At 53.7% G+C, this 27,299-nt stretch overlaps 3 protein-coding genes across 6 annotated transcripts in view; 1 reads left to right on the forward strand and 2 right to left on the reverse strand.

The window, feature by feature from the left end:
- Nucleotides 1-27,299, forward strand: part of C22H7orf50 (chromosome 22 C7orf50 homolog) — a 100,103-nt gene that overhangs the window by 26,344 nt on the left and 46,460 nt on the right. The gene's annotated exons all lie outside the window — the stretch shown is intronic.
- On the reverse strand, nt 4,743-9,358 carry Gper1 (G protein-coupled estrogen receptor 1). The gene is made up of 3 exons (XM_052169084.1): nt 9,175-9,358; nt 8,646-8,857; nt 4,743-6,902 (listed from the first exon to the last, which is right to left on the reverse strand). Exon 3 carries the CDS (start codon nt 6,663-6,665, stop codon nt 5,538-5,540), a length of 1,128 nt encoding a protein of 375 aa, XP_052025044.1. The 5' UTR covers nt 6,666-6,902; nt 8,646-8,857; nt 9,175-9,358; the 3' UTR covers nt 4,743-5,537.
- Nucleotides 15,807-26,449, reverse strand: LOC127673372 (uncharacterized). 4 transcript variants are annotated; one of them, XM_052169092.1, is made up of 4 exons: nt 26,239-26,449; nt 25,106-25,237; nt 17,901-17,909; nt 15,807-17,578 (listed from the first exon to the last, which is right to left on the reverse strand). In XM_052169092.1, the coding sequence occupies exons 2-4, from the start codon at nt 25,173-25,175 to the stop codon at nt 16,587-16,589; spliced, it is 1,071 nt and encodes a 356-aa protein (XP_052025052.1). In that variant the 5' UTR covers nt 25,176-25,237; nt 26,239-26,449; the 3' UTR covers nt 15,807-16,586. The 4 variants fall into 4 exon arrangements, with proteins under 4 accessions (XP_052025052.1, XP_052025049.1, XP_052025050.1 ...); XM_052169089.1 differs by lacking the exon at nt 17,901-17,909 and having other exon boundaries at nt 25,095-25,237; nt 26,239-26,447; XM_052169090.1 differs by lacking the exons at nt 17,901-17,909; nt 26,239-26,449 and having other exon boundaries at nt 25,095-25,350.

A 27,299-nucleotide genomic window follows, 5' to 3' on the forward strand; every position in this document is an offset into this window, starting at 1 on the left:
TCCCCCTGTTTTTAATTGAAAAGCCTATGGAAAGGCACCCCGGATAATTAGTTCCCCACTGTGAAAGAGAAAATAAAGCTGGAATTACCAGGCAGTAAGTGAGAAGAGGAAACTTTAATTAGGAGCTTCCCAGTAAATGCTGGAGGATTCCAGATGGCTTAAGCCTGCCCTTGTTCAGAACACACTTTGCAGCTGCTAATGGCAAGAAGGAGAGGACCGGTGTTGATCGGTGCCTCCCCTCTGTGGGGAAGGGGCGGCAGAGCCAGGCAGAGGGTGGGCTGGCTCTTTGGGGAAGGATGCCGCTGTGAAGGGGAGTCCAGCCCAGAGCGTGTCACTGACAAGGTGTCACCTGTTCCTGTCCTGTCCGGTTCCCACCCTAGTGCCCCCTCCCCTACAAGCCCTGGGTACGCTGCGGTGCGTGACTACTGCTCTCCTCTCATGTGACTGCAGGGCTTGTGCTTAGGCTGAGCTGTCTCCCCGGCCCCAGAATGCTTTTTATCTCTGACTGTCTCCGTGGGTGCAGAGGGAGTGAGAAGTAATCCTGTTACACTGTCCGTTAGGCAGACTCAGGGAATTGGGCGTTGGTACACAACCTTAAATCTCCCCCAGTAATAAATAGCCTTTGCGGATTTTTTTTTTTTTTTGAGACAGGGTCTCTCGTGGCCCAGGCTGCACTTGAACGCCTGACCTTCATGCCCCCACCCTTTATGTGCTGCAATTCCTGGCACATCTGTCCCTGGTTGTAGTCCATCCCACCAGGATCTCCGTGCTCACCCAACCCCCATTTTGGCCGGGGATCTTACATTGCATTCCGCACCCCTGTCACTTGAACTCGATCCATCACTCAGTCCTGGTCTCTTGTATCATAGAGATTTGCGGGTTTTTTCCCCTGAGGTTTGCTCCTGATTAGATCAGGTCTGTATATCCATCTCTCTGGGTGTCTAGACTCCCTCCCCCGGTGATGCCAGTGTAACCACGTGGGAGGGGTTGTGCCATTGCCCTGTGGAAGCTCCCTGCTTTAGTAAGCTGGGCTTTGCAGGTGCCTTACCGAGGGTCCAAGGTTCCTAACTGGGGCTGTGGCCACGCGAGTGAGCCTTAGGGGAAGGCTACTGAGGGACTAATCTTCTGTAGGCTAGAACCCTGCCTCCTCCTCCTCCTAGTGACCGTGCTCCGGCTCCTTCTCAGCTTCTAATTACATTGTATTTATTATGTAAGTTATATTTATCCAGTTATTACTGGAATGGAGTCATGGTTGCTCTTTAATAGTCTATAACTGTTTGTAACCGTTGATGCCTCTTAATTATCCTGGTGCTCAAGTCATCCCAGTTTGGCCCATGGGAGGCCCTTAGGCCATCTCCTCTGTCCTGGATGTGACCCTGTCCTCTCAGAGCTGTTCTCACTGAGAACCACGTGTGCCAGCCACTCCCACCCTGAACCTGCCAGGCCTCCGAGGGGCCAGGCTGCTGGGGCTACCTGCCCTCCTTTGGTCCTAGACTCTTGAGCAGGTGGAACCCCCCTCCTCGTGCCTTGTTGGATACCACACAGCCAAGCAGGTCCAGCATCTGTCCCCAGTGCTGCAGAAGACAGTCTCCTGGGGTTTGCCTGGAGTCCGTTCCCCACCCTTCCAATAGGGCTGGAAGCATGTATGTTAGTGAGGTTTCAGTACTTACCGTGTGTGTGTGTGTGTGTGTGTGTGTGTGTGTGTGTGTGTGTGTGTGCCGCGCGTGCGCGCACATGTGTACAGGCAGATCCCTGGGATAACTGTTTAGTGAGAGAGCCTGCCGCAAAAAGGATTTTTATCATTAGGTGCAACAGGGGAAGGCATCCTACATTAACCTTTGACCTCCACACATGCACACATAGACAAGTACAACTCCCAAGCCCTGCTCCCCAGCACCTGCACGTGCGCGCACACGCACACACACACACACACACACACACACACTAATGAATCATAGACCGTCGGGACTGAGTGGAGGGGAGGCTGCTTCCTAGTGTGCTTGTGGTGCGTGTTCAGGACCGCAGCAGAAGAACCTCTATACATGAGCCTTTTGGGGGAGGAAGAACCCCAAAAGATGAGTCTGCTGTCAAGCTTGCTGATTATCCTTTATGTGTTTTAAGATGTCTGCCTCTCCTGGGCAGCCATGTGGCTGGCTTCCTCTGTCCCGCCAAAACAAGGAGAAGATAATTAATTGTACCTTAGGTCTTGAGCACCAGGGCCGGAAGGGCGGATGGGCTGCTGGGCTGGAGTGCCAGGGAGGGCTCATTATTAAGCTCTGAGTAGGTGATGGAATGGTTTCCAGTTCTAAGCAGGTTTTCCATGCCCACGGTAGCCGCCTCTCCCCTTCTTAGGGTCTGAACTACATTTGTACACGGGAGCGAACCAGGTTACCAGGAAACAGCACTGCAATTAAAACGCCTTGATTTTATCTTGTGGTGTTCCTGCCAAGAATAATCGTGTTAGCCTCAGCTCGGCTCCTGGACACACTCTCGAGGGGGGTCAGATGGGCGGCACAGGGCCCGTGCGGAGCCAGCCCTGGTTTGCCCTGTCCCTAAGTCCAGCCTTCGTTCTTGCCTTACCCTCTGGCCACCTTGCCCCAGGACTTGGGGATATGCATCTGTCATCCACCCCACCCATCCCCAGAGCGGTTCTCCTCACGTTTGCAGATGGCAAATGTGCTTTGAGGCATAGAGGAGCAGGAGCTGTGTTCCAGCCCTGTCTGGCTCCAGCCTCCGCGGCTTAGCGTGTAGAAGCCTCCTGTCAGGAGCCTTACATAGAAGGTGACATTGCATCGAGGGGCTGCAGTTGTATGCAGCAGAGTGGGGCTGTCCTGTGTGATGTTAGGACAGCAGGAGTCCCAGTGGACCACTTTGCTGCTCCAGAGGACCCAAGGGTGACTTGCCACAGGGAGAGTACTGTCTCTTGAGAAGTGTTCTGGGACTTGGGAAGCTGCAGTTGTAACTGTCAGCCCCCGGGGTTGTAGCCATAAAGAGGGAAGGATAACCCGGGCTGCCCTCTGTCTCCTGGCTCCCCACGCTCTTCCTTATCCAGGCTACAGAGCTGCCAGGTGGGTTGGAGGCTGAGGTTCTGTTCCTGGCCTCATCTTTTTTTGTCCATGGCTTTGAGCGTTCACAGACTCCAGGCATCTAGTTTTTTCTCTATATAATATGGATGTGGGGCAGTGTCCTCAGGGGCCTGTGGTCCTCTTTCTGATGTCTTGGCTGCCTCCCTAGCCAAAGCTGAAAGTCTTGGCATATTTTGGGCATCTGTACATCATATTGGCCCAAGGACAGCCAGCAGATGCCTCTCATGTCGTCGTCGGCACATTGGAAGAATTGAGGCCCAGCCCTGCCTTTTTCTGTGACTTGTGTCTTTTCTTGTCAGTTACTGCGGTCAAAAGGGCAATTTGAATCAAACGTTCACAATGATGTCACCCTGTCAGGGTTTGCAGCCACACCTCCCAGCCTCCACTGTAAGCCCTGCTTTGTCCCTGTCTTTCGGAGAACCCGCATCACCCGGGGCTTAGAGGCTGCTGACAAAAGTGTCTTAGCGTTTACCCCTCTTGATCATGCAAGGACTGCGTGAGCTATGCAGACCTTTGTTGGATTGGCTGGGGTGGAACCCAGGGCTTCTGCCTGAGTTGTGGGGCCCTGCAAGGCAGAGCCACCCACCAGGCTTTTTCCCTGCCCACCTCCCAGGGCAGTTCTTCACCTGTTGGTTTATGAATACCATCCTTGAGGAGATGTCCCGTGTCCTGCCCAGATAGAAAGCCAGCCCCGCTTGGGACTCAGCTGGGGACAATTGCTCTTGTTCTTGAAGACTTATCCTCAGGATCCCTGAAGCCGGGAATGTACTCCAGGCTGACGGCCATGCCACCCCGCACAAGCTGTGCCTGGCAACACCGAGGCAGAGGGAACCTGTGCCCTGTGTAGTTTGGCTGACTCCTTGGCTCTGCCAGTTCACTAAACCATCTGTTCTCTTTCCAGATATTGTTCTTGAGTATCTGGAAATATACTTAAATATCTTTAATATTTAACTTAATAACTTAAATATCACATGACTTATTGTTTTAACTTACTCTTATCTATAAATATAATTTATCCTCAGAATAAAAAGGCAGGGTCATAGGTTTGAATGGAAAATAGCATATTCTTTAGAGACAATGTGGGTCATTTTTGTCACCTGCATGTTACCTTGTATGTTATCCTAGGGTCCTCAGCCAGAGCCATGGGCCTTTTGACATGGGCAGCTGCCCAGGAAGGTGTTCAGGGGGTAGAGGCTGAGCATGAAGCAGTTTGCCCTTTGATACAAGATCAGAGGCCTCCCTCCTGGCCCCAGGCCTTTTGACTCCTAGCCTCGGGCATGTCGCCCAGTCCAGAGCCTTCTAGGCATAGCTAGCTGTCCTGTGCAGACCCCTAAATAAGGCTAAGCGTGCCTGTCAACATAAATAATAAGGAAGGCAGACATGTTTAGTGCCCAGGTGAAACACAGGATGTGGCCCTCTCCATACCAGAAGTGCCAGGCATAGCCAGCTAGACAGATTGGCTGTTGGTACATAGGAGGGTACTCAGAATGGCACTCAGGTCCGTGAGGGCAGGGCATAGTGCTCTTTTGTAAGGAGGCAGCTGACTGTACTAGCATGGCTTTTCTCTAACCCTCCCCCACCACCCCACACTCCTACCACCCCAGAAATCACAGAGCAAAGAAGAATCACCACGTGAATGCCCTTTATTCACAGACACTGAATGAACACCCCGATCCTTAGTTCTCATTTTTTTTTTCTGTACATTTTAATGAGGTCCATTTATAGCTTCACTGTTTCTGGTATTATTTTCTGTGGAGGCAAGTCCTTCCGCCACACATCTGAGGTGGCATCCTGCCGGCCTGCACAGAAACACCCAGAGTCTCCTTCCACCTTCACGGAAGGGCAAACACCCTTGTAAACAAGCTTTGTGAGAGGGGCGTCCCAGAGCAGGAAGGCGTTTTGTTGAAGGGCCTTTCTCTGCGCAGACACGCCGTTCACTCAGGAGTTAAGAGTGGCATCTGGGGTGACCTCAGAGCTTTCTGGAAGACGGGAAGAAGGCTCTGGTGTCCTTAGCTTTGGCCTCACTGGACAGTGTATACATGGTCAGTTACACATCACAAGCAAAGGGAAGGTAGCCAGTGTGGGTCTGTTACATACGTTCTGTCTCTAGACTCCTCTGTGTAGCCGCCATGTAGCAGAAATGTAACATGGAACTCCCATAGTGTGGCCTGTCCTTTTGGCTGTCACTTATCAACAACAGACTTGTCTTCTGGGAACATAGGGTGTGGAAAGAAAACCAAGCAGCAGGCCCTACGTGGTGCCCTTTGAGATCAGAGGTCACTGTCATGTGGCCTGCTGCCTTGGGACCTTGAATCTGGATGGCAGCATCCATGAGCTGGACAGTCAGAAAGGATTCCGGCAGCCCTAGAGATGACCCAGCACCTGTGCTAGGTGTGTGCAGGACCCGAGCACCAGCCTGCTCCCCGTCCTCTTCCCTCTGGGAGGTCCCTGTCACACCGCGCTGCTGAACTTGACATCCGACTGCTCCGTGCTGTCTGGAATGACCGCCTTGAGCGTGGCATGGCAGAAGCGGTTCAGAGCTGGCAGGCTGGTCTTCTGTTCCACGTACAGCCTCAGCTTGTCCCTGAAGGTCTCTCCCAGGAAGCTGTAGATGAGGGGGTTCAGGCAGCTGTTGGAGAAGGCTGCAAGGTTGACTATGTGGCCTGTCAAGGGGTAGGCATGGCGGAAAGACTGCTTGCAAGGAGTGTCCCCCGGCTGCGCCCACTGTAGGAGGTGGACGCTGATGAAGACGTTCTCCGGCAGCCAGCAGATGAAGAAGACAAGGACCACTGCGAAGATCATCCGCAGGGCTTTCTGCCTGCGTGGGCGCAGGCCGCGGTGCCTGTGGGCCCGGACGAGGGCCCGCACGATGAGGGAGTAGCAGAGGCCAATGATGGCGAAGGGCACAACGAAGCCCAGCGTGACCTCCAGCCACTGCACCTCCCTGACATCGGCAAAGCAGAAGCAGGCCTCCTCCGTGTGCCGCAGGTGCACGGCTGTGAAGGGCACCAGCGTGGCAGACACCGAGGCCATCCAGATGAGGCCACAGCTGAGCCGCGCGTGGTGCTTGGTGCGGAAGAGGCCACAGCGCATGGCCTTGGCCAGCGCCAGGTACCTGTCGAAGCTCATCCAGGTGAGGAAGAAGACGCTGCTGTACATGTTGATCTGCAGGAAGAGCGACATGAAGGTGCACAGCACGGCGATGTCGTAGTACTGCTCGTCCAGGTTGAACACCTCAATCAGGGAGTCGGCCACCAGGATGAGGTCGGCCGCCGCCAGGTTGATGAAGTACAGGTCTGGGATGGTCATCTTCTCCCGGAAGCTGATGTTCACCACCAGGATGAGGATGTTGCCCACGAAGCCAATGGGAAAGAGGAAGATGGTGTAGAGGCAGGAGAGAAAGAGGGCAATGACGTACTGCTGGTGCTCAGAGAGGTCCCCAGTGAGGTTCCCCGGGGCGTCTTCCCGCAGTGCCAGGGACAAGTTGAGGGCCAGCGGGGTGCTGTTGGAGGGGGCAGGCCACACGGGACCGAGGTAGATCTCCACTCCAACATTTTGGGCGGGAGTCGTTGTATCCATGGCTTTCCTCGGCAGCTTTCAGGACTTGCTGAAAGGGTCACAGAAGTTTGCTTTACGTGACAGCTCCATCTTCACTAAGAAAGGTGGCTCCCTTGCAAGTGAGCCAGGCATCTGTGAGGCAGGAGGAATCGTCCTGGGAGCCTGTTAGTCTCAGAAAACCAGGAGGGCAGACAGGGTGTCTGATGTCTGGGCTGGTGCTGGGCAGGCACACCTGCTGCCTGCTCGCCTTCCGGGCACCTGTAGAGGCAGATGGGGCAAGACTTAGCATCTAGAATCCTGAGCACCGTGAAGGAGGCGGGCGTAGCCTGTGAGTGATAACAGGGTCTGCCTGGGCTCTGGCTTTTGCCATCTTGGAGAGGTGGTGCTCCTCAGCCGGAGCAGAAGAGAGGCGTGGAAGTGTTCCTTTATGTCCCCTAAGGGCACCCACAGTTGGTGACAGCCTGTGAGTCATGGGAGACGCAGTGGGACCAGTCAGATCACTGGCTCATGAAATACTGTGAATGTGTGGTGTGGGAATTTGAGGAAAACTACTGTTTGTCGAGACAGGAAGTCTCATTAACTTCAGCAGCTGTTGGAAAGAGATGTGACATGGGAAGGGAAAAACCCAGGCTTTCTCAAAGGTAGTCCAAGAAGCCCACGGGATGGGAGCTGCCTTTTCTCTTGTGGTGAAGTGGTAAGAGAAGTTTTGTTCTTCAACTAGTGGCAGTACTGAGTGTGGGTACCAGGAGTAAACACCTGCACCCCCCCCCCCCAGTTTAAAGTGACAACAAGTAAAGAATAAACATTATTATTTGAGGACTGGGATGTAGCTGGGGTTCTACCTTCAGTATCATCCTCTTGTGTGTATGTGTGTGTGTGTGTCTGCACACACACACACACACACACACACACACACACAGGCATATACACAGATGTATCACTTTTTTCCTGAGACAAGTTTTCACTGTGTAGCCCTGGCTGTCCTGGAAGTCACTCTGTAGACCAGGCTGGCCTCCGACTCACAGAGATCCACCTGCCTCTGTCCCCCAAGTGCAGGGATTAAGGTTTTAAGGCAGGGTCTCTCTCATACTCCAGGCTGTGCTCCAGTTCACTAAACAGTAGGGAATGACTCCTCATCCTCGCAGCTACTCCAGAGGTTGATGCAGAAGGATCCCTGGAGCATAGGAGTTTTAGACTAGCGCAGGCAACAGCCTGAGACCCCGGTCTCAGGGAATAAGGAAGAAAGAGAAGGAAGGTGAGCATTTTGTCCTTTTCACAAGTTACCGTGAAATATAACATTGTAGGCGCTGCAGCCCGGAAGCTGAGTTTCATTTGTCCCTGGGGATGGTGCCTAGCCTGCACTACTCTGCCTCGGGGTTCTCTGGGGTAACCCGGGTTCTCAGCGGCACCGGCAGTGTCTGGAGACCCTGGGATGTCACTGTGCGGGAGATGGGTGCTGGCATCTGGTGAGTGGAGGCCAGCAATGCTACCCAGGGTCCATGTTGCCCTGGGCAGAGGCGTCTTCCTTCACAGTCAGAGGGAGACAACAAAGTGCTCCCGAAATGTGCTTCTGAAAACACATCTCTGTTGCTTTCTTGTGGTGATTGTGTTTGGTTTTGAAGTGAAGCAAGAGCAAGCCAGAGATTTACATTGGCCTTTCTCCCCCAAAATACTGCTTCATTAAAACAAGGGGAAGAAGAAAGGGGCGGCTCACTGCGGTGGGTGCGGGTGGCCAGCCCATCTTTCATGGTAGCATCTGCCCATCCATCTGAGCCCCAGAATCCCAGTCTTCTGAGTACAACTACAGTGTGGAGAGTTTCCCTTCATTTCTTCTGAGTTTCAACCTGATACCTGGGCCTGGTGCATACTTTAATCCCAGCACAAAAGGATCGGAGGCAAGTGGGGCTCTAAGTTCAAGGGCGGCCCAGTCTATATAGTGAGTTTCAGGCCAGTCAGGGCTGGAGAAAAACAAACAAAACCTGAAAATTGAAAAGTACTCACTCAGAGTGTGTGAATGTTGAGGCTCGGCCACAATTCCAGCAGCTCACGGGGAGCAGAGCCCTCCGATGGCTTTCTCCCTAGATCTGATCAACTGTTCTGGTGCGTGCATGGCAGAAATGACATCCCGGCTTGTGTCCTTGGTTCAAAATGCTGCTCTCTTAATCCAATGATCAGCGTTAGTGTCCTTCTGGTTTTCTGTTGGGTGTCCAGATCTGGGGAAACAAGGCTAGGTTTTTGCCAGGCTCACAAGGCCCCTGTCCCTGAAACAGTTCTAAGCCACCAGGACTCCCTTGGCAGACAGACTGGCAGCATTGTGGTGTTACAGGGTGTAGCCGGGACCCAAGTGTGCCCGAGCTCTAAGTGGACATGCTGTTGCCTGCGCTTGGGCAGAGCCCCTGCCTTGCTCACACCCAGCTTTGCTGTCCTGGAGGCTGAGGGTGCACGCCTGCTCCATCGTTCCCACCCCACCCCAGCAAGGAGTTCCCAGCCACGTGCAGACCCGGAACCTGGGTACAAGTGTGAATCTTACCTGTGCCATGGAGTCACTGGACCGACCGTCTGCTGGAGGGGCACCTGGAGCTTGCTCACAGGGATTGACCCTGGACTGGCAGCACCTTGGGGATGGGGCCCAGCAGGGGCCCAGCAGGCGAGGGGAAGAAGAAAGTCTGGTCTGGAAGGGAGCAGGCTCCCGATGCCTGTGGATGGATGCCTGTGGCTGTCCTGGCCCCTTGGCACAGCGCCTCCTTTATAGACTTCCCAAGCCTACTCACTGGGCTCTGGCCAGCCTCCTTTTAAGGCCAGCATTAACTATTTTTTTGCTGGCAGTTTTTTTCCTTCCACATGTAGACAGTGAAAGCTGCCCTGCTGGACATGTATTTTACGGAAGTTTCCAGTGTGACTGTTGATTTTCACCCACTGACATATTTATTTGAAGTGTAAAAGGATTATAATATTGTTTACCTTTTAGGTAAGAATCCTTCCTCATTTGCTGAAGCAATGATACCCTTGCCTGTTTTAGCCGGTGCTGGCTTTAAAACTGAACACCTGAGTTTCTTTGATCAGCATAGTAGGGCAGGAGTCACACAGCAAGTGTAAGCTACAGTTTTCCCAGGGATGCTTGCGACAGGAAATACAGTCCACAAGTCGCTGGCATTTTGACCAGAAATTAGGAACCTAGGTGAGTTTTCTGCTCTAGTGTTAGCTAGGGCTAATGTCCCTCTGCCCGGGGATCAGCTGAGCCTCTGTCTTCTCTCTGTCTCCAGTTCTAGGCCTTGTACAACCAAGGTTGGGGAGACACAGGCTCCGGGGACTGAGTGGCCTCGTGGCTTATTGCCATCCCCAGCATCCCACCTTCTGGTTGTTGGAGTTTCATCCACATCACCACCAGGGTTGTCTTAGAATTGTCGCCCTGAGGGTGGAGACAAACACAGGGACCAGGGCTTCGCCTCATGATCAGACTTACTGCAGCCCCGACCTGAGCCATCCAGTCAAATGATTATGCATTCGTAATACTTTAGAATTTGTCAGTCTCGTTTGTACTGTCTTCTTTGTATCTGAGTGTGTGTGCATGTTCATGTATGTGTGTGCGTATGAACGTGTGTGGATGCGGAGGCTAGAGAGCCTCTGTTAGCTATTCCTCAGGTTCTGTCCACCTTGTTTTTATTTTGTTTTGTTCTGTTCTGTTTTGTTTTTAAGGCAGGGTCACTGATTAGCCTAGGGCTCACCAGTACAGCTAGGATGGCTGGCGAGAGACCCCCAGGGTTCCACCTCTCCTCCTCAATGCAGCCCCTGTGTTTTTAGCTTGATATGTTTTTGACTGTTGGCAATCTGTGCTGTTGAATACACTGAGCGGGCATTTTGTGTTCTGAGCATGAACTTAGCATGCTTCTGCTCCCTGAGGACCACAGAAACCAATCCATGCTGCTCCCCAAAAGGGGAACTGTATGCAGCAGAAAGAAGCAGGTACTGGGCTGGAGAGATGGCTCAGCAGTTAAAATTTGTTGCTCTTGAAGAAGACAGAGGTCCAACTCTCAGCATATGGTGGCTCACCGTCATCTGTAACTCCAGACTGAGGAGATCCAAACCCTCTCTTAGGCTCTGGGAACTAGGCCCACAGGTGGTACAGTTATACATGCCGGTAAAACAGTCCTACACATAAAATATTTTTACAAAAAAAAAAAAATGACACAGTTCCCTGCATGTAGATAGCTGCAGGGGGTCTCCAGAAAACATTGATCTGCTGCCCTGTGCACGTATGTGTAGTTTCCTGCTGTAAACATGCTTGGTGAGTTTCTATAGGATACTGGCTGAGAATCTTTGAGATATGTATTTTTGGAAATGTACACATCTTTAAGCAGAGTTCTATTAAAAATAAAATTTTTTGTGGAAAAATACTAAGTCATGGCCCCTCTGAGCTGTAGAAGCCCTGACTAGGGCCTTGGCATTTTCTCATTTGAGCAGCATGGGGAAGAGCCCATTGGTCCTTCAGCATCTTTTGACCAGCTTACCAAGTCAGGATGATGTCAACATTAAAACATTGCCTGCAACACCATTTTGAACGAAACAAATCCTGAGAAAATACAGCTTCCTTTTGAATTAAATAAATAAAACAGAAACCCAAGCCTTGAAATAGCCAAGGCGTGTTACTTAAAAATAGCCGCTCCCTTAGAAATTCCTCACTCTGGCAAGCCCACGCTCAGGTTGCACTGTGCCGGGGCACCGAGAGGGCCCTTGCTGTCTTCTGGGCCCCTGGGGACTGCCCTGGGGAGCCCCTGGGGACTGCCCTGGGGAGCCCCGACATCGTGCACAGGTGCAGGATCGGCAGCTGGAGCTCTGGGGGAGTATTCTCTGCGCACAGCCTTCCCTTTAACGTTCCGGGTATTCAACGTCTTATGACTACCACTCTGCTAAGAGTGCACAACAGGACCCAGGCAGAGGCCCTGTCTGCCTTCTGGCTTCCATAGGTTTTAGTACAGATAAGGGATGAGAGAGACTGTGAAGATTCTGTCAGTATGGTAGTAAGTCCCTCATCTGGTGAGAGCTTCCTCTGTACTCTCCATAATAGAGTCTCAGGATTCCTCAGTCTTAGGCTGAGGGGTGACACAGTGTGGACGTCTGCAGGTGAAGGCAGGGCTGGTGACTGAATCTGGGCTGCTTGCCCCCGTGTGAGGTCCATGGTTTGGCAGTATGTTTTGTGGATAAGTCCACAGTTGTTTATAATGGTGTCATGTCTGAGGAACCTACACTGGCTGGTGTACCGTGGCAGGAAGGGCCGGGGCTGCAGAGTTCACACCCCACCTGTGACTCAAGGCTAAACGGAGAGACCCGAGAGGAAGTTCACTGTGGCAGGCCCACACCTGTTCCACATACAGACAGTATTGGGTCGTATGTGGGGCGCAGGTGCAGTAATGTAACGCCTTACAAACCCTCACAGGAGCCCCTCAGCACACAGCCCACTCATGTTTCAAAGCCCCAGGTCAGGACCCGGAGTGCCACCAGGGATCCCTCGTCCTACCAGTCATGGCCTCCCCCCACACACACACACCCACACATGCACACACACACCACCTAGTTTCTCTCTCTTGGTCTTCCTGTTCTCTTCCACAGCATAGACCAGCACGAGCACCACATGGTCTAGGGTCACCTCTTGCCTGATAGTGCGAGCCCTCGGGGGACATGACCCCAGAGTCTCAGCATGGCCAGGATGCAGCACTGCCCAGCTCCCTTCCGACTCCTCAGTGGCCGCCTGGAGCATGGGTAGGGCACAAGACAACCCTGCATAGGCCTTTTGGCAGGGATGCCCAGCCTTTTGACATAGTAATTGTCTACAAGTGTGTTGGGTACATTCATAGCTATTCCAGGACATGTGGCCCATGGCTCCAGGTTGGACACACAGACGTTGGCCTTTCTGCTTTCTTGGGAGTGGGGCAGTTAGCTTCCTTTCACCAGAGAGGCCACCCTGCCTCTTAGACAGCACCCTGTTAGGAACCCAGAGTGACAGCTATTTAGTTGAGTCAACCATCAATACTCTTGACTCTTCCGATCTTTGCCCACGTGATTTGTTTTGACTCTGAAGTGACAAGCCATGTGTGCTGGGAAAAAAAAAAAAAACCCAGCACAAAGCTTGGAGGAATTTGCCCACGCGTTCCACTCTACAACATCTATTCATTTTGTATATATGTTTGTGTGTTTGTGTGCATGTGTGTATGGAGGCCAGAGGCCTCTGCCTAGTGTTTCCCTCCGTCAATGGCCAGTTTATTTTTTTGAGATGGGATTTCTCAGTGAATCCAGAGTTTGCTGGTTCAGTGAGTTCCAAGGATCCTCCTGCCTCCACTTCCCACTGGGGATCTGAAGTCAGGTTCTCAAGCATCTCCCCAGACCCAATTTGTGCATTTTCTTCTAGTTTTCCAGACTCAGGGGAGGCAGGGAGCTCTGACTCCTGCCTGGAGATGTCACTAACTTCTAACTTTGTGGCACAAAGTGCCTAGGACAATCAATACTTGACTTAAATATGTACGTGCTTACCAGGGCAAGAGGCTGGCATCTTCTTCATAAAGAAAGAACCAGAGCCAGGGAGGCCAGGCATTCGTCTGGGTCCCAAGGCAGTGAGGAGCCAGTCAGGGCCAGCTCTCCTGGGCCACTGACTGACTGTGGGAGACCAGTGCTGAGCTAGTCTTGTTGTACCCCGTCTTCCCACTCTGGCTTGGGGAGGCTGTTTTGTCAGGGTCTGTGCAGAGCTGCGACTCCGCCTCCCTGCCTCCTCAGCCCTTTCTCATCTTATGACACAGTGACTGGGAAACACATACCTCATGAGGGGCACCCTCTTCCAGGCTCCAGATCACCCTGGCCTGGGACCATATGAGTGGGCACCTCGGCCCTAGGTGCATCTGAGTGCTGTGGTCCTGATCTTCTGAGGTTCAACAGGCTTCTTACAGACATCCCAGATGCACACTACAGGTGACATCCTGGTCTTCCTGGGACTGTTTCCCAGAAAAAGCCAGTTCCGTAGCCTTAACTTCCAATGTGGGAAGGAATTTACAGCTCCAGGAGAGTGTCATATCCCTGCCCTGCAGCTGCCCCCTGCCCCCTCCCCATCCAGCCCTCAGAGCACACAGCCTGTGCCCCTGCAGGGAACAGTGTCAGTAGCTTCGCAGTGTTGACAGCTGGACCTCGTTCACGGTTGCTGGGAGCATTCTGGTTGCTTCCTTTGATTCCTGGAGAGTGTTGGCAACCAAGAGTGACCGTGTCCAGCTCAGAGTGCAGACGGGGTGGAGGGCCCTGAGTACTATTCAGGGAGGCTGTGACACTGGGAAAGGTGATGGGGTGAGGCTGGGGAGGGAGTGGCAGAGATGGGTCCTTATCCCAGGTCACAAGCCCCTTCCTCGGCAGGAGAGCCTTGAGCCCCTCAGGGCTCCCTTGCCCTGGGTCAGAGCACTCAGACCTGCATTGTGAGGTGTCCCCTTTGCTCTCTTTTGTTCTACATCTTCCTCCTGCTTCCTTAGGTAGAAAGACCCTTCCTCGCCTGTAGGAATTATCAGGAAGTTATGATGTAATGGGTACAGAGGCAGGTCAAGGCAGGTCAAGAGACAGAGAAAATCCAGTGGATATAACCCTTTCTAAGGCCTGCTGTAGGAACTTTGGCTCAGCATCTTTCCCACAGGGCCTTGGTGCAGCCTGTAGACTTTTGCTGTTCCAGCACTAGAGCCCCTCCCCTAATTACTGGAACCACTCCCCTAATCAGATTTCAGTGGTTTTAATTGTTTGCCCTCTTCAACTCCCTTTTTGTTGTTTTTATTGTTGTCATTTGTTTTGTATTTAAGACAGGCTCTTCATAATGTAGCCCAGGTTAGCTTTGGACTCTGGTTCCTTCTGGCTGAGCCTATTGAATGCTGGGATCACAGACATGTACCACCACACTCAGTTTACTGCCAACCAGCCTAGCCTAATAGTTGAATTCCAGGGGCAAAGGGGCAGTGGGGTGGAGAGATGGCTCAGAGGTTAAGAACTGCTCTTTCAGAGAACTTGGTTCAATTCCCAGCCAATTCATGGCCACTCACAACCATCTGTGGTTCTGGAGAGCCAGCGCCCTCTTCTGGCCTCCTCAGGCACCGCACACATGTGATGCACAGCCACACAGGCAGGCAAAACACCCATATATGGGCAACAATTATAAACAAACCTAAAATAATAGTGGATGCTTCCTAAGAAATGACACTGAGGTTGCCTTCTGGTCTACACAGTACACCCTGAAAAACCAGGATCCTACCATTTGAGAGGCACCAGTGCACGTTTTTGGTGGTCATGTTTCTGAATATACTCCCTGCCGGGAACGCTGAGGAGGTCAGTGAGGTAAGAGCTGTCCCGTTTCCTGCCTGCCCAGGACCCACTGCTCCCAGCAGCTCAGCACACAGTCTTTTGCCACCTTTTCTTCTGAGTCACATGCTGTGGGCATCTGTTGTGGCAGGTCTTTATACATTAACTTAGCGGCCCTCACATATGCCATGCGTGTGAACCTGAGGGAACTGGCCATGCACCACTAAAACTGAGCCAGTTGTAGGAGATGACCCCCTGTGCAGATTTGGTCCTGACAGGATGCCCTGTGCTTAACAGGCTCCTGCCTGGGGCATCCTCTGGCCCAAAGCACAAGAAGGAGATCTGTCTGAGCAGGACAGGCTGTGCTCAGTGGAGGGGACAGAGACTGGGTTTCAGGAAGGGTCAGTGTTGTTGGGATATGGTACGTGGAGAAGGGGGTACCACACAGAGAGAGCACCCTAGAATCTGCATGGCAGTCAGCTAACTCCGGCTACATTGAATATAAGTGGAGTGAGGGTCTACAAGGCTGGTCCAGGGGCAGCTGATGGCTGGGTGGGATCGTGGGAGGAGCAGATGGGACTATGGTGGCGCTGGAGGGGAGAGCACACTCGACCTAAGAGACCACATGCTGATAGAGAAAGCCTGAAAGAGGCCGGGGAGGGGCATGCAGTCATTTCTACAGGGTCTCTCCTCTTAAAGATCCCTAACACGACCCCACTGGTGACCAGGCTTCCAACATGAGGCATCAGTGGAGTGCTCAGCAGCTACTGTGACACCATTGTCACTGGGCAGAAGCCAGCTGTTTCTGTGACCTTCCACTTATAAGTGATAATCTCAACACGCCAGGGATTATGACAGATTTTTAAAAAGATTTATTTGTATTCCTTTAAACTCTGTATGTCTGAGAGAGAGGGGAGTGGTATATGCATATGAGTCCAGGTGCCTATTGGATCATCCTGGAGTTGAAGTTATAGGCAGTTGTTAGCCACCTAATGTGGATGCTAGGATCTGATCACGGGGCCTCTGCAAGAGCACCACGCACTCTGGACTGCTGAGCCGTCTCTCCAGCCATGGCGATGGCAGATTTTTCAAAGACAAACCTAAAGGAGGGTTCTGGCGGGACTTCTCTTGCCCAAATTTTCTGGCAGTTGTCACAGAATGTGAGCAGCCAGGTGCTGTGACGTGGGCCTGGAGCCCCGGCATCAGGGACGGGACAGGAAGATTAGAGTCAAGATCATCCAAGGTGGCGGTGAGATCCAGTCTCAGGAAACAAAGATGTTAGGTGAGAACCGTGCTTATTTCCATAATACCTTTCCTGTGTCACTGGCCTGGACTGTTGGGTTGAGGGTGGCGACCACAGGCAAGGTGGGGTCACACGTGGCCATCATGGTCAGGATACCCTCCAGCAGACCCATGGTCTTTGGTCACAGTCCTCTATATTCATGTCACTGTGTCCCTCAAGGTGTGACTGATGGTGTGGGAAGAGAGACTGTCTTGTTTTACATAGGTTGAGGTGACTACAGGCAAGCTAACCGTCTAAAACATATGAACCCTGCTCAAGCTTCCCAGGAAGGTAGTCTTCCCTGAACACTAGCGAAGGGTGTGGCCCGTGCCGCAGGCAGGCCCTGTCTAGCCCCCGACTCTGTTCAAGGACATGCTGTTGTCCAGCCCCCGCCTGCATCTCTGAGTGAGGCGCTCAAGGAGGCCAAGCAGCCTGAGCCTGCACGGTGTGTGGAGGAGGAGGATGGCCACCACGTTGATACAGCTCTCTCCAGACAGGGCCAGCTCTGCGAGGTTCATGAGTAGCTCGTCTCTGGGGGAGCCCACATCCTTCCGTAGCTTCAGCTGGGCCCGATGCAGGAGGACCGCACTGAAGAAGAGTCTACAGGCGAGCATGTTGAGAGCCACGACCAGTACCACCCAGCGTCCAGAGGCTGTGTCCCTTTGAGCAGGAGTCACCCGCCAGGCCGGCTGTGTAGCATACAGGAGGAAGAGAACCATCTGGAGGCTCAGGGCAAGGGCAAAGCCCAGGCCGAACTTGACAATCTCGTATTCGGGCCATGCAGTCAGCGGATCTGCCTGGCACATGGTGGCAGTGTGTAGCTCCCCAGATGTGCCCAGCAGGGACACCACGATGAGGGAACTACAGACAGCACAGCCCCCAATGGCCGCTAGGCTTGCCATGGGCCGTGCCAAGAGCTGGCAGCAGGGAGATCCCGGCAGAAAGGACAGGAGAAGCGTGCCTCCCTGCAGGTACTGGGCCAGGAAGTAGCAGACATTGGAGAAGAATGAGAGTGCTCCGCAGCCCAGGTTTGTTGTGGACATGTAGTCGGGTCGGCCAGCTGCATTGAGGGACAGGAGAGTCACCAAGATGCCAGTGGCTGTGAGGCCCGCGAGGAACCTGTCCAGCACCCCCAGCTTAGCACGGTCCCGGATAAACACGCCCAGACTGAAGAGCCCCGTCACTAGGCTCAGAGGGACACACACTGCTACGTACACATGTGTGCACCTAGCAATGATGCTCTGTGCTGCAATGATGTCCTCCACAGCTGGGGACACGTGGCTCGGGTAGCGGACCCAGGACATGTTGCGATGGTCCATCTTCAGGAGAGCTCTCAGACCTGCAACAGAAGCAAGAGCTGGGTGGCCATGTGGCTGGCCCAGGGAGGGGCACCTGTGCTATAAGGACAGGGCTTTCCCAGGATGCCAGCCTCTGTGTGAATGGAGGTTGTCAGGGCACAGTCTTGGCATGAAGAGTAAGGGATGAGGTGAGAGAAAGCCCAGGCACCCTCACTGCTGACCCATAAGGACCCCACTGCGGCTCAGCAGCTAGCAGTGGCCTTTGAGCGTGGCTCTTGGCAGTGGCCTGTCTCCCATGAAGGGCTCAGCTGGCAGTTTCCCAGGAACGGGGTTGTAGGGGCCCCGGCACTGAGTCACTGTCACCAGTACTTGCTGCCATTGCTGGGGACAGACAGGCCTTTGCATTTGAGATTCTGGGACATTCTAGAAGATTCTGGCCAGTTTTGACCTTTGTGGGGACCTTGTTCTAGAAACCAGGGTGGCATATTTTGGAGGCTGGGAGGTTGTGGCAGCTCCCTGGGGTGGCCAAACCTCCCGCCCTATTGGCCAGAAATGACATAGTAGCTGTAAATTCCTGGGCAGGGCTTTAAATAAGGATGCTGACAGCCCCAGTGCTCTGCCAGGCCATCTTTGGTAAATGAAATAATCTTGTTTCCATACAAATGGCCCCTTCCTCCCTTTAAAATTTAACTAAATAGTAGTGGAGACCAGGAAATAGTGTTGCTGTTTATTCAAAGGAAATTGAGGGCGATAAAAGTGGAGCCATAATTTATTGGGGTTTCTGAACACTGATTGAGCTCCAAAGACAGCTTTTTGTTTGCTCTGAAGAGAGTCCACATGTCTGGGTGGTGTGTGCGTGCGTGTGTGTGTGTGTGTGTGTGTGTGTGTGTGTGTACACGCATGCACATGCATGCATATGTTGGCCTGGGCTGGCTGGTGCATACAGTGTGACTAGTTTGGCATGATGTACCTGCTCTGTGCCCAGACTGGGCTCTGCGTATGTATGTGCATATACTTGGGTATGTGGTGGTTTGAGTGAAATGTCTCCCCACAGGGTCAGGCATCTGAATACTGGCTTCCTAGTTGGTGGTGTTGTTAGGAGAAGTTTAGGAGTTGTGGCCTTCCTGGGGGAAGTGTGTCACTGAGGGCCAACTTTGAGGGTACAGAGCCTCCCTCTCTTTCCCTCTGCCTCTGTTTCATGCTTGTGGTTCAAAGTGCCTGCAGCCCACTGCTGTGCTTCTCCACTATGATTGTGTAAAGAACCTGTGTTTCTCTACAGTAACAAAAGCAAAGGCCACAACAGCTGTCGCTGCATGTAGAAAACATGGAGGGAGATCCTTGCAGACAGGATCACTTGCAGACAGGTTCCTGACCAGACAGAGAGAAGAGATGGGAGAGTGGGGGGATGGGCAGGGACGAGGAGGGTGGACAAGGGCAAGGGGTCTTCTCCCAGCAGGAATTGATAGGCGTGAGTTCACAGAGCTGGGACTGCATTATGCTTGCTGTGTCCATGTGTGGATGTGCGTGCATGTGCCTGAGAAGGCGAGGGAGCGAGGGCATTGAGTCCCTGGAGCGGGGCTTGTTCGGGTCCTCTGTAAAAGGAGCAAGCACTCCTCACCATTTCTTTGGCTTTAAAATCAAGTTCTTTGCTTTTATAACATTTTATCATTTAATTTTTGAATTATTGTTACTTTTATGCATGTGACTATTTTACTTGCATGGATGCCTGGACGCTCTATGTGTGGGTGGCACCCACTGATGTCAGAAGAGGGTATCAGATCCACAGGGACTTAAGTTATAAAGGTTGTGAGCCACCACGAGGGTGCTGGGAATTGAACCAAGGTCCTCCAGAAGAGCGGCCAGTGCTCTCAAGCCGCTGAGCCATCTCCCCAGCCCCTGTACAAATGTTTTTAAACAAATGTTTAGCATTTCACAATGCACACTCTTCTAGATTCAGGAGTCCAGGCTAGCCCCTGTCTGCTCATGGGCCTCTTGGGTCCTAGGCTTTGGGACCTGCCACAGTCATCAGGTCATCACTGTACCTTGCCATCCTGTTCATCCTGCCAATCTTCAGACCCAGAGGACAGTCCTCTCTGGGTGTCCCAAGTAGCAGGAAGGTTGACTCTGATGAATCTGAGGTACGCTCAGATGTTTACGGTGCCACCACCGCTGCCAGCCAGCCAGGCTTGCTACTCCCCATGGGCCTGCGGGCTCCTCGTCCTATCTGTCTCTTTCAGTCTGAAAAGACACAGCAGTGGCTGTGATGGCTTCCAGCTGCCCGTGCTTAAGGAGCCGGCGGCGTGGAAATGAAGAGTCATGGCTGGCCCGGGAGGAAGCAATTTCAAGTCTGTCTTGTCAGGTGGAATGGGAAGTCATCTTGTGATCTCTGACCACGGTCAGGAAGCAGAGCTGCTGAGCAGACATCTGATATGTCTCCGCAGCCACTCCACGCCTCATGTATGTGGTGTGCTGCTGAGTACTGTGTCTGTGGACATTTGTCACCAAGGGTCTTTCTGGCTTGCAGCTGTAAGCTCTGCCCCTGGTTCCCCGGCGGTGGAGCAGGATAGTGTCTGAGCTTGTGCCTCACCACAGACTGTGTGATTTCGTCCATAGGGGAAAGGGCTGCAGGCTGCCACCCAGGGTGGAGGGGCCTTGCTCGGGTCCCAAGTGCTTCTAGCACCATCTGGACCCACACAGGGCTTTCCTTACCGCAGTTCTCCAATTCGGTATTCTGACTATGGGTACCAGTGCCCCATCTGAGCCGGGAATGTGAGAGCAAAGGACTGACTCCTGAGGGGCGGACGCTGGTGCTGCACAGCCACGCTGGGGGCTCTGCTCCCTGGGCCCAGCCTGCACAAGTCGAGGGTTTCCCCAGAGCGCCCTCCTGTGCCTTTGTCCTTAAGAGTAGGTGGGAACCCATACAGACTAGATGCACTTGTCTCCTGGCCTACAGAGGCTAGCCAGGGAAGGGTCAGCCAAGAGCTTTCTGTGCACAGCACACCCTGGCACACCTTAATGCCCTACTACCATTGACCGTCCTGTCTTTGTTGAGGTTCAGAGGGCCAGTCCTTCTTGGGAGCCCAGGGACACCTGGCCCCTTTACCAACATGTTCTACCTGACAAAACCACTGAAGCCCTCTACTGCCAAGCCTTCTGCTGTCTGCTCATCACTACCCAGCCTTCTCCTGGCACCCTGTGTCCTGGGTTTCTCTGTAGCCTGGGCAGTTCCTCAACTCCCCCTTCCTCCACAGGATGAAGAGATGGGGAGAGAGGCGCAGGGCTGCACGGGGAAGCCAGCCTGAGCTTGCCTCCCAGTGCTCTCCCATTGAGTAACGCGACACACTAGTCCTCTGGAGTATGTCTGACAGTGCGCATGCATCTCAGTTCCTATGCGCAGTAGGACAGCCCGAGTCGCTCTGCCTGCGTCAGCCTGGGAGTTAGTACCACTGAGACCTGAGCCTAGTGAACTGGCTGAGAGCTCGAAGCTCTTCCCCAAGTCCATTTTAAAGAATCTGTAGAGAGACATACTCTTCCTGACAGGCACCACCTTGACTCCGGTCCCAGCCCTTGACACAGCTTCCTCGCTGGCCGCCCTCGGTCCCCAGCCCTGGCAGCTGTGTATCTGCTTTGTCTTCTGCACCTTTGACATGTCTAGAGAGGCACATGGTAGGTCTCTGGAATCCGCAGGTCTTGCTTTATTGTGCACAGAAGGCGCCTACTTCCACGGCACTGAGTGCCCTCATGGTCCCTGCCTGTACCGCAAGTGCTTTCTCGTCACTAAGAAGTGCACACAGTGATAGACAGCGCTCGGCTCTTTCATTTTTGGGGGGCACATATCTGAGAGTGGCATGGCTAGCTCCAGAGTCACCTGAGGTCACTAGTTTTCTGGGGTGGCTGGACCATCCGACTCTCTGACCACAACCCAACACGACTTCTTAAAAAAACCCACACCACCACAGAGGAGTGACAGACACTCCATGGATGCATTGCAGGCTGAGAACCTGTGGCCTCCCCACCCTGCAGAAGGGCCGCCAAGGTCAGCTCTGTCCCTTGGGAGTTCCCCAAGGCTAGTGTCTGAGAAGGCTGTGTTCCTACAGTGGCTCTTGGTCACCACTCTGTAAATAACCCTTCAGAGTGGTTCCTGGAATGGGCCCCTCACCCAGCACTGCTTAGGTGGGGAGGAGAGTGAGCACAGCCCAGGGCATTTTCTAAAGGCCACGAGAGAGCTTACCAAGCCCTTCCCACAGGGGCGCAATGCTCTTACAGACAGATCCTTCCAAGACACACTTATTTTACAGATCTGTCCAGCAAGGGCTCGTAAATTTTTTTTCAACATCGCCGAAATCGCATCAATGTGTGAGATTCTGTTGCGTGGTGCCGGTGGCGTGGGTGGCCGTGTGTAATGTGTGAGTGGCCTCGGCATTCTCGGAGGGTTTCCTGGCTCCCCATGGCTTCCACAGCTGCATCAGTCTCAGACTGAGTCTGGAGGGACGAGAGGCTTGCTGGGCTGCTCCACACACTGCCAGCCCAGGGAGTGGGAGGCCTGCGAACACGGTGTGTGAGGCATCAGAAGGGGACAGTGGATCGACGAACCAGCCAGAGCTGGTGCACAGAAAAGCAGAGTTGCCCCGAGAGATGCTTCCGGTGTCCGACCCACTGTGCTCCACCCTGCAGGCCCCATCCGGCTCCATTCTCCAGCTGTCTGCTCCTTTTGGCCAGACTCAGCCATTCTAGCGCCTCTGGCCTCAGCTCTGTAAATGTTTCCATTCCAAGCTCCTGCCCTGCAGACTGGGGCAGAGCTGTTGTGAGTCATCCTGTCTGTTTCACACACACGGCCTGAGGTTCTGCTCCGGCCCCTGGCCAACTCTGCACAGAGGCATAACCTGGAGGGGAGCTTGGACTGACATCACAGTAGTACGCAGGGCCAACAAGGGGCCACCAACCTCTGACCCCCAGCCCGGAGATCTGGAAAGGCAGTACAGGACTCACAGACTGTCACAATGGGCAGCAGGGGCCTGCCTGACTGTCCTTGTTTGTCCCTTTGCTCCCAAGGCTGGCTGTTTCTATATGTTTTTTAGGAACTGAGAAAAATTTCCTTCTTTAAGTATAAAAGCAGTCTCTTATTTGTTTTTCTCAAATCTTCCAGATAAGGTGCATGTGCCATTTGTCTCATGTAGATGTGTATGCATGTGTATACATACCAGGCACATGAACATGTAGACATGTATGCACATGTGTGTATCACCAGGCACAACCAACACACAAGTGTGCATATGCATCTGGATACACAGAAACAAAAACATGCACATACCAGGCACACCCTGACATCTAGATGTATGCACACCCGGCACATGAACAGGCAAACATATATCACATGTATGTATACATAGATGTATACCTAGACACATCTTTACAAACAGGTACACATATGGGCACACACCAACAAAAGCTGTGTCTGCACGTGCACATGCGCATGCGCACACAGACACTGGTCTCTAGGAGCTCCAGCATTCCTCCTGGTCCCCGTGTGCAATGGGCCAGACTGGCACTCTAGTCCAGTGACCAGTGGCCTAGCTGGGCAGACCTGCCTGGCCTCACACGGCTTCCTGCAGAGTGGTTGCTCTATGGGCCTGCGGATAAGAAGCAGAAGCAGAATCTCCCGTGATATCAGACCAAGGCGCTGGACCTCCCAGCACGCCCCCTTGGCCTTCTTTCTGGGAAACCTAGCACACTTCCTTCCCCGGCAGCGTGTTACGTGTAGGGACTCTGTGATTGTTTAATAAGGCCTGAGTGTTCCCAGGGTCTTCCATGAGCACTGGAGATGCAGAGCAGAGGGAGACCCCAGAGATGGTGAGGCCCAGACCTGGAGGCTCCGCATTTGCTAGTTATCTACCACATGGCTTCGGTATGGCTGCGCGAGGCATCTTTCCCACAAGGCTGAGCTTGGGGACTGCTGAGAAGCAGGCTCCCCCTGAAGTCAGGGCTGGTGGTACTGGCCCTGAGCACTGGAGCTGACTGTCCCTGCCACCCGGTGCCATGTGCCGCCTGAGGCCCTCGCCATCCAGTAGCAGGGCTAGAGCGAGCGATCCAAGAGTTTCCTCCAAAGATGACAAGCCTGAGGTGTCACCTGAGATGACAAGCAAGAGGTTGAGCCATCCTGTGCCTGACTGCCTGCCTGTTGGGAATGGTGGAGCTGAGGTCACCAGGAGAGGCGGTCTCCATTTTCTGGCTTTCCGTACTCTTGATCCTATCTGTAGTCTTGGTTCAGTTTCTGTGGTTCTGTGAGGATGCGCACAGCCTTCATACTATAGTTGGGGGGGAGGGAGGTCAGATGATCTATTTCTGTTCTTGCTCTGCAATGTTGGGTACCCCAGCAGTGGTGGCATTGGGGGGGGGGGCAGGTGGCACAACAGTCTGGTCTGTGCTGCAGTGGCAAAGGCATCGGGCAGGAAATCCTGATGGGTTCTCTCTGCAGCCTGCCCTCCATGGCACCTCCCTGCCGGTCCGTCCTCCAGCTGCAGGTCTTCCTGGTTCTTTCTGCCAGCTGCTTCATGCCACCCTGCCCGAGCTGGGTATGGACCAGTCTCTGGCCAGCCAGAGCCAAACGGCTGAGCTCCAGAGGAGGGGATAGGAGTGCTCGATCTAAGCAGCTTCCCAGAAGGGCCCAGGGCTTCGCGTCTCAGCTTCCTGTCACGTCACTCTTTCGGAAGGATGTCTGTCTCCGGTGGCCCAGTGAGCCATCAGCGTACAGCTGTGTTCACATGTGTCTGCTAGAAGGTGATGAGGCCAGCTTCCCCTTCGAGGTCATGGTTTGGGTCTGCTGAGCGCCACCGCAGAGTGTCCACTGCAGAGTCCCACTGGGTGATCTTCATGGAGGTCTTAGCGAGTGAGCTGAACACGCTTGGCAAGGCCTCCAGCTAGCGGCTGTCCTCGCCCTGGCTCACAGGGACGCGTGGCAAGGGCATCACACTAATCCAGCCTAAGTACAAAGCCCACCTTGTGCAGAGGTGGTCAGCCCATTGCCCGAGTTTCCAAAGGCTCTTCCTCAGTCCCCACCCACTAACGCCGTCTAGGTTCCCTCCTCGCTCTGCTGCAGTCAAGCCAAAAGGGTTGTCTCTTTCCAGGTTCCGTGCGCCATGCAAACACACATTCCAGATGTGCCCACTATAGCGCACTCTATGTTCTGCCCCACCGGCCTCTCTCCATCCCCCACCCCCATGCCCAGAGCTGAAGTCCTCCCATAGCAATTGACCTGACATCCCTGCCTACATTAGCTTTACTGTCTGACCATTCCCAGACCTTTCCCAGTCCGCTGTGGAAGCTGACTAGAGCCACCCTGGGCCCCCCAGGAAGGAGCTGCATCTCCATAGCAAAGGCTAGATTTTTTTTTTTTAATATGTAACGGAACTGACCTGTACCTTAATGAAATTGGTTTGCACAAACTTCCCACAGGTGTGAGTGCCCCTCAGTACATTCCCCAGTCAGTCAGAGACAGGAGAAGAGCCAAGGTAGGTGAGCAGGGCCGCTACCTCCCCAGGACATACAAACAGTACTCACCTGTGCCAGGCCCCGGGGTCCACACAAAGGTTCGTCAGCACTGGGGGGTTGCCGTGAGGCTGGGGCATGCCCTCTGTTCATCCAGTCTTCCCTCCATTGCTCCACACTTTCCAACGACAGGCTGGCACAGACGCCCACAGTTCCTAAGGAAAAACAGGATTTAGCCTGGAGTCATCCAAACCACACACTGTGTTTAAGCCGGCTATGGTTGGACCATGTGACCTAGAAGAATCCAAATGGGCCTATGTCTGAGGTGGAAGAGTGACGTGTGTGAGTCTGAGGGTTTCCAGAGCTTTCTTGCCGAAGTGTGCTGGCCACTCACAGAAAGCCCCTCCCAGAAGGCTAAGGCATTGGTAACTAAAATAGGAGCTGAAGCCCCACCCTGCAGGAAAACGGCCTCCCAACGAGTGCAAGCCAGCGCCTGGAACCTTGCCACGTGGACGAGGGTCTTGTCCCTCTGTCTCTGACACAGGGTGACTCAGGACAGTGGACACGCCAATCTGGATGGCAGGTGACACGTGGCACCCCTTCCTACCCTGCACTATGGCTAGAGCTGCATCTTGGGGTTGCATGGAGTGTGGCTGTGCCTGGACATGATGCCAGGAGGCATATCTGCTTGTGTCGTCTCCACCGGGCCCTGCCCAGGATGCCCTGATGCTGGCTGAGAGGAGTCCTGGCAGGCACCAAGTTCTGAAGAGAGACCCCCCCCCCCAAGCCAGATGGAGGTAAACAGTCTCGGGAACACTTTAAAGATCTCAAACCGCAGTGGGCTTTACCTGCACTCGTGTATGCCTGCTTGTGCAGGGTCGCAAGCTGTTCACGTGGCATCAGCCCCAAGCTGCCCTGTGGTACTGAGTGCTGGAGAAGAGCCATCCCAGCGCTGTGCCCGGGGCCTCTGGGTAGTCCCTGTGTGGCCCACTGATGTCTGACTTGAGGGGCGGGGGTACGGTGTGGGGTTAGAAAGCCATTAACTGGGGACCTGGACTCCTCCTAAGTGCATTTTCAGCCCTGAATGCCAGACGCTGCCCCAGAGAGGAAGAATCTAGTGGGAGAAAAGTCTGAGGAGACCCCGATGGCTCAGGCCTCATCCCAGTGATCCTCCTCCTCTAGGACAGCCGCTGCCCCTCCCTCTTCCTCTCCCCACCTGGTGCGTGATGAACGCAGCTGTCACCCGACGTCTCTGTGCCAGCTTCCTGTGTCCCTTTCCTGGCCCTGAGTTTAGCGAAGTAGCATTCAGCTTGTGGACTCGAAGGCCACTCACTCCACCACTCTGTCTCGGGGCCACCTCTGGTACTTCTGTATCTGACTACAGTTCTCAGGGTGGCCACTGGCTGTGACCTTTCTGACGGCCTTTGACAGTTCTGTAAAACCTCATTGTGTCACTCCTGAGAATGATCCCTGAGTGACCTCTGGCCCATCTCAGTGCCCCTTTCAAAGAGTACCAGGCTTCCATGACAGGATGTGGCCTGTGGGCTCATCGTCCAGCCTCCTTTGCCCAGTGAGTGCCTGGGCCTTCTCCTGGGGACTGTACCAGCAGGCATAGACAGCAGGGTGGGGACGCTGGGGCTGACAACCCCCTTCCTTTTCAAATTCCATTTACCTGCCGGTAAGGGAAGTATAGACTTCTCTGAGGCCCGCCATTGTGCCCTCTGTGCGTCATACACCCTGTCCCCTGGTGAAGGGACAACCCCACGTTAACAGTCTTCATCTGGAGCCAACTTGCACTTGTCATAGAGAGGTACCTAGCAGCACCTCTGTGCCCAAAGGAAGGAGCCTCTGGGGACAGGCATGGGGACTAGAGGCTCTGCAGCTCAGCTTGAGCCAAAATGAAGTAGTGGCCAGCCTGCCCCAGCCTCAACAGCCCAGGCACTGGAGCCTCAGAGAGACTGTAGAGCTGTGCAGCCAGTGCACAGACGCGAACCCTAAGCCTCTACACCTCGGTATGGCCCCACGTGTCCTCAGGTCCCCATGCTGCTCCTTAGGCTGAGCGCAGTGTGTGGGACAACCCTGGCTCTTGTGTGTGCCTCGACAGAACTGCTGCGGCTCCTCTCTGTGCATCCACTGTTGTGTGATCTTTGGAGTTAGACACCCCATCTCCAGGCCTTAGTGTTCTTCTGGGAAATGAGCAGTGATAGCCCCTGAGCTCAGGTTGGCTTGTGGGTGAGCTGGCATCCCCAGAAATGTGACAAAGGAAAGTCAGTGGTG

This window comes from Apodemus sylvaticus, chromosome 22 (assembly GCF_947179515.1).
Source record: "Apodemus sylvaticus chromosome 22, mApoSyl1.1, whole genome shotgun sequence".
NCBI lineage: Eukaryota > Metazoa > Chordata > Mammalia > Rodentia > Muridae > Apodemus > Apodemus sylvaticus.